General features: G+C 34.8%; 1 protein-coding gene across 4 annotated transcripts in view; it reads right to left on the bottom strand.

Annotated features, from left to right (window-relative positions):
* Positions 1-249: 249 nt before the first annotated feature.
* The window catches only part of LOC145293848 (uncharacterized), a 144,407-nt gene continuing 138,158 nt past the window's right edge, over positions 250-6,498 (bottom strand). For all 4 annotated transcript variants that reach the window (XM_080140537.1, XM_080140536.1, XM_080140535.1 and 1 more), the window contains exon 3: positions 250-1,049. In XM_080140537.1, the coding sequence (XP_079996663.1) occupies positions 1,018-1,049 (32 nt within the window). In that variant the 3' untranslated portion in view covers positions 250-1,017. The remainder of the gene's footprint in view (positions 1,050-6,498) is intronic.

The raw sequence follows: 6,498 nt of genomic DNA, 5'->3' as shown, positions 1-6,498 counted from the left end.
AGTTGTACGTAAACTCACAAGGCAACCGCTGAAATGAATATGCCTTCTTAATTTCTCCTTACAGGAAATGCTTTTTCTTTTCACTTAAAATGTTCTCAGACACCTTGAACTACAGATCTTTTTCATTATCTTAACCAGATGTCAATAATAAGTAATTGCTTTTATATGGATTTTGTCATTTCTTTTGATGATGTTCTGTTTTGAACCTTTGGCGAGCCAAAGTGCGGTCTCTTCAATAAAAGAAAACAATTTATTTTTTTTACTTTAATTTAATTTTATTTTTATTAAATGTTTATACACGATGCGACGAACACACAATTTGTGGTTACGGTTCGCGATGAAATTTCGTTTGTCGAATATTCATCAGGTCATCTGGTCCGTCGGTTGTGTGCACATACGCCAGCATCTGTGAAGAAAAAAGAATGGAAGAGGAGAAGAAAGAGAAAGGAAAAAGATTAAAGAAAAAAGCAGTCGAAGGGAGACGATCAAAGGAAAGAAGAGGAAGAAAAGCGACACAAAAGACAGTGGAAAGAAAGGGGAAGGAATAAGACGGAACGAAATAAAGGGAAAGAAAGGGAAAGGAATAAAAAGTAGAAAAAAAGACAAACAAAAAATTGTTCCCTTTAAATTGAAGCCAAATTAGATTAACATTAGTTTTTATTTGACTTTTCTGTTTCTTTATTCAGTTTTTACTTCTTGTTTCGACTTCCTCTCCGTTATTTGACCTCGTTTCCTCCTAATCCCCCGCCACACTATTATCTCCCAAAATGTTTCTTTTATTCCAAGTCTTTCTCATATCCGAAATCCTTCCCATCACCGTATGTTTCCCACCGATAATGAAAGATTCAGATGTTGAAGTTCCATTACAAACGTCGTTATTTTCCGCCATTTATTTTTTTCTTTTTTTTTCTTCTTTTTTTTTGCGTCTTTTATAAAAGTTTCCATTTTACTCAGCTTTTAACAAGGTTCTGCTTTCATTAAAAAATGAACAATCTCTATTAAACATTAATTCCATTTTTAGGGTCTGCTGCTGCGGCCGCTTCGCATCTCTGGAAAAACAAATAAAAAGAAATTAAACTTTTGTTTAACTGCAAATTATTATTATTATTTTAATAATTTAATTTGGTAATTATACAATATAGACAAGAAAATTCCGTTATAGAAACGTTTACACAAATACACAATAGTATACGTGTATGTGTGTATGTGTGTGTGTGTGTGCGCGCGCGCGCGTGTGTGTGTGTGATTTATTTATTATTTATTCATGATTGCAGAGGAAGCTTAAAAAAGATGGAGAAAGAGAGAGAGAGAATTTTGTCTTTCTTTCTTTTCTTTTTAATATTTAACTGATTTTGTACACTTACGTTATCCTGATTCCAACACTTTAACCACTGCTCAATGGCTGACTCAACGAATCACACTTTTCATAGTCTATTCTAACTTTAGTTTATCTCTCCTTTAGTTTCAATCTATGGCCCCCACCGCCAAACTTTCACGAAAAACACTCGTCTAGCCAAAACCACTATCAATAAGTTCCCACTCTTTATCTGTGCCTAAACCTAAATGTAGATTCCATGAACAAAGCTTCTTTCTTAGAACTGCACGCCTGGGGAACTCTCTTCCGTTTTCCTGCTTTCTAGCTGACTACAGTCTGTCTTCAAGTCTAACGTAAACAAGTTCTTGATGAACCGCCCCCTAAGTAATCCAATTTACAAACTTCCCACTACTTATGTTTACTACGCTATAATCACATTGACTAATGTATACCCATTAACCCTTATCCTCGAGTGGCCTCCGGGTCTTGATAAGTGGTGAATCATGTGTAAAAAACACTTTTCTTTTATGCAAATATACATTTGTGAAATTCTCTTTTTTTTAGTATATTTATTTTATTTGTAAAATATTGCCATTCATAATTTGTAAATCAACTTATAACTACGTTTTATATGCGTTAAAGAATCTTCATAATAAACCATGTTATCATACCTTGGTTAAAATAGTGTTGCCAGTGTTGAAGAATTAGCGCAATAGCTGAATCGAAAGTATTCGTAAGTTCAACGATATTTACATCATGAAAACATGCCGAATCTTCAAAATAAGGTTTGCAATGATTGGAGAGAAAGCAACCGCAAAGCATCAATGGACATTTGCTTTTCTCTACGCTTTTTAAACAGAGTTAGTAAATGGATATCTATATATCTATAAAAGTAAAAACGTGTGTGTGTACATTTCCTCACCAAACTACTCTGTCAATTTTCCGTCTACAGACTCGAGATTTGACATTAGGGGTATTGAGATTTGGGAAAATCTTTTTAATCGGTTTTCGGCCAGAAATTCAGTTGTCAAGGGGTCAAAATTCAATGATTTGACTTTTGAAAACTCTACGAAACTCCTCCGCCAATTTTGGGCCTAAACACTTGAAATTTTAAATGTAGGTTACTTGGATATCGATCAAACTTTTTAATTTAATTTGAGCCCAAAACAATAAATGTTATAGGGGTCAAAATTGGGGTCTAAGTTAAAAAATTTGACCTCTGCTGTCTCTCCCAAATTACTCAGCCAATTTTACATAAAGTATATTCAGACATAGGGCAAGCTTTTTAATCGTTTTTTGGCTAAAAATTTGGCTGCCAAGGTGTTAAAGTTCAAAAGATTTGACTTTACGGTCTCTAGCAAATTATTCAGCCAATTTCGGGTCTAAGCATTTGAAATTTTGCCGAAAGGGTATTTGGACATACAGCACGCTTTTTAATCAGTTCTGGGGCGAAAATTTGGCTGCCAAGAGGTCAAAGTTGAAAGAGTTGACTTTTGCAGATTCTACCAAACTCCTCCGTCAATTTTGGGCCTAAACACTTGAAAGTTTAGGTGTAGATTACCTGGACATGAGTTAAACGTCTTAATATATATATATACATATACACATAAAGTTATGAACAGTACATAGGGCCCGAACAAAGCCGCGCTGAACTGCTAGTTTTATAAAATATGTAAAGTAAGTATATATAGGTAATACTGTAGGTATTAAAAAAAAATAATAATAATAAAATAATAATAATTATGCCAGCCCCTTTAAGAACTCAGTTCTTATTGTTGAGCACTTAAAAAGTTGAAATGTAAGTCGGTTATTTAAGCTCACATGCGCAGATCATGATATTATAATCATAAGATCACTCTCGCCGTCTTGACATTTATATCAATGCTCATTTCAACTGTATTTCTCACGGCTAATATTGGCCGTGTGGTTTGTTCCTTGCTATTGGAGTCAAAGATGGCTTCATGGCCAGGTTCGAGTTTTCTGACCCACTGTAATTGTAACTTCTGGCAGTGATGATTCTCAAAAGGATGAAACACTAGTGTCTGAAGGTATTTAAAAAAGAATAATGATAATATATATATATATATATATATATATATATATATATATATATATATATTCTACATGATTTATACTTGCATAATATTTGTGTAAAAGGTTTATAGTAAACACAAACATCTTTCTATATATATTTATGTATGGGTATAATGGGTATATATATTTGTTTAAAAAATTGTGCTTGGCAACTTTCTCTGTCAGCTTTTGGCCTACAGACATAAAACTTAATATATAGGGTTTTCAAACCCATGTGAAACTTTATGATTGGGCTTTAGCTGGGGGAAAATTGGTGCAAAAGTGTGAAAATTAAAAAAATGGAATTTACTAGGTGAACGTCGAACGACGGCATTACAAATATGCAAGAGTAACATAATAGCTACCGGTTCATGTTTTAATTTTTAGCCTTGTAGCAAACATATCTTCATAGCTCAGGCATTAATGTCAACGAAAAAAGTAAATCGTAAGCTAAACATTTTAGTTTCGATTCTCGGTAGTGGCGCACAAGTCATTTTTTTTAAAACTTTTTCAATCATTACTGTATATTACGTCCAATATAATAGGAAAATAAATATGAAATCTGCATTTATCAAAACATCATATTTTATGACCGAGTAATGTCAGGCGGACTGCTAGTATATATATATATATATATATATATATATATATATATATATATATATATATAATGCCAGCAAACAGAAAGTCCGCACTTGTAATTTTTTCCAAAACTGCAAATTTAAGCTAAATTTAATGTAACTATTTAAATAACCCATACCTCATTTGATTGGCCTTTTATTTCTCTATAATTTTAATTGAAATATTTTAGTGTCCACATCAATTTAAAAAAATAACTTCAAATTGAGGAGGCAAAAAGAAAATTTGCAGCAACAAATTTGCTTAAAACCAGCTTAAATTATCGCCCCTAAATTAGTTGAAAATATCTGCCAACAGACAACAAAGCATCTCTAATCGTAATTGTTGTTGTTCATGGTTATACAATGTAACATTTAGGACATATGCCATGACTTTTTCATAGTGATCGTCAGGAGCTTATTAATCTCCATCTTTCTGGTTTATCCAATCAGGAAAGCGGCCGAATATTGAAATGTGATGAGAAAACGATATGAAAGACTGTGCAAAAGCACCAAAACACTGGCAGTGTTCGTGATGCCCCTAAATCTGGTCGTACTAGAGTTACTTCTAACAGGGAAGACAATGCTATCAAGATCCACAGCCTAAGAAACAGATTTGAAACGGCTCCCCAAATCCAACAACAGTGCAATCTTCTTAAAAATTGGTCTTTTTCTACTGTCAAGGAATTTAATTTGCGAGGATATGTTGCAAGACACAAGCCAATGATTTCTGTAAAGAACGAAAGCTCTGTCTGGACTTCCTCAAATGCAATGAAGATCATGATGACTCTTCATAATGGTTAAAAGTGCTTTTTAGCGACAAAAGCAAGTTCAATAGATTAGACAGTGATGGTTGGCAGTGTGTCCGTCGGAGGAAAGATTAAGAATTTAATCCTAGGTGCTCAGTTTCAATGCTGCAAGGTGGTGGAGGTTCAGTTTTGGTGTGGGGCATTATTAGTACCAATGGTCCAGGGCCTATAGTTCGCTTGCAAGGTCGAATTAATTCGACCAAGTACATTAATATGTTGACTGGGCATTTTCTACCCTACTTTTGTCAGAATTTGGATGATAATCCCATCTTCATGCAGGATAATGCTTCCATTCACACAGCTGGCAATGCCAAGTGGTTCCTGGAAAAGCATGATATTCCGTATTTGGATTGGCCTGCACTATCTCCAGACCTCAATCCTATCGAAAACGTATGGCATTACATCAAGCAACAGCTATGCAATGATAAAATTTCAAATTTGGAAGAACTTTGGACAAAAATTAAACAAAAGTGAGATGCCCTTTCCCTGGAGTATTGCTGCAGTCTAATTCAAGGAATTCCCAAAAGATTGCAGAAGGGCTATGCCACTAAATATTAACTAGTTCATTGTGTTCCTGGTGTATTTGCGTGGCATTAATGCCCTAAAGTTCAATTTAAATAACAATTTTCCATTGTGCGGACTTTCTTTTTGCCTCCTCAATTTGAAGTTATTTTTTTAAATATAATTATTAACTATAATAATTATTAAATACCTACAGACACTAGTGTTTCATCCTTAGAATCAAGAATCAAATCCATTCGGCCACTGTTAACCGCGAGAAGTATTGTTGAAATTTCAACATTTATTTTTAAACGTTTTTAATGTATGTCAGAGTGATCTCATCATTATATGATGATCCGCACATGCGAGCTACACACACACACACGTATATATATATATATGCACACACACACACACAAGTAAAAAGCTGTTTTCAAGGTTGGCAGTATTTTGCGCAAACAGTTGGCCGAGATGGCGGAAATTTTCTGTTTCTATGTCTATCCTTGTAGCCATGTCACTAGTAAGGGTGCTGGAGGTAAACGTTTTATCTGGGCTGACGTTATTCGCCTGATAGTCAGAGACCCGGACCTTAGCTTAACTACTAAGGAGGCTGTCCTATCAGTAGGTGCAAAGTATTGAGGCTGCTGTATTGCCATTTGGTGAATGGATTCTGGACCATGCAGTAGCTTCGGGTGGGGCCTCTCGATGCCATATTAGTGGGTAATTGTTACGGCTTTACCTTATGTTCTACAAAAAAAAATTCTTCGTTTCTTTTTCTCTCTTAGTTTCCCCTCTCTGTCCTGCTCTAAGTAAATCTGACGACCTAGTCCACAAATTCCAAAATTCCATCATGACAAGTTTCAAGAAAAAATACACGATTGAACCCGGTTCTCCAACTTCCAATGTAGACCCCTACTACCATGTCTCCTTCTTCAACATCAGGGGTCTGCGTTCTAACCTTCCAGAGGTTGAAACCCAATTACAGGAGACTAAACCAGACCTTTTATTTTTAAGCAAAACTGGCATTGGACAGGCTATTTCCCTAGAAGAGTTTGTAATTAAAGAATACTCTAACTTAACTTCTAAATCTGACCCCCAAGATCGCCATGGGCATGGAATCTGTGCCTATATTAAAGATAGCTTTCCTTATATGTGCTTTTATATATTTACTCTCTAAAACAGC

The sequence above is a fragment of the Euprymna scolopes genome, chromosome 15, assembly GCF_053919585.1.
Source record: "Euprymna scolopes isolate OS-2025 chromosome 15, ASM5391958v1, whole genome shotgun sequence".
Lineage (NCBI taxonomy): Eukaryota > Metazoa > Mollusca > Cephalopoda > Sepiida > Sepiolidae > Euprymna > Euprymna scolopes.
The sequence above is the reverse complement of the archived record's forward strand: the minus strand, read 5'-3'. Positions and strand labels throughout refer to the sequence as shown.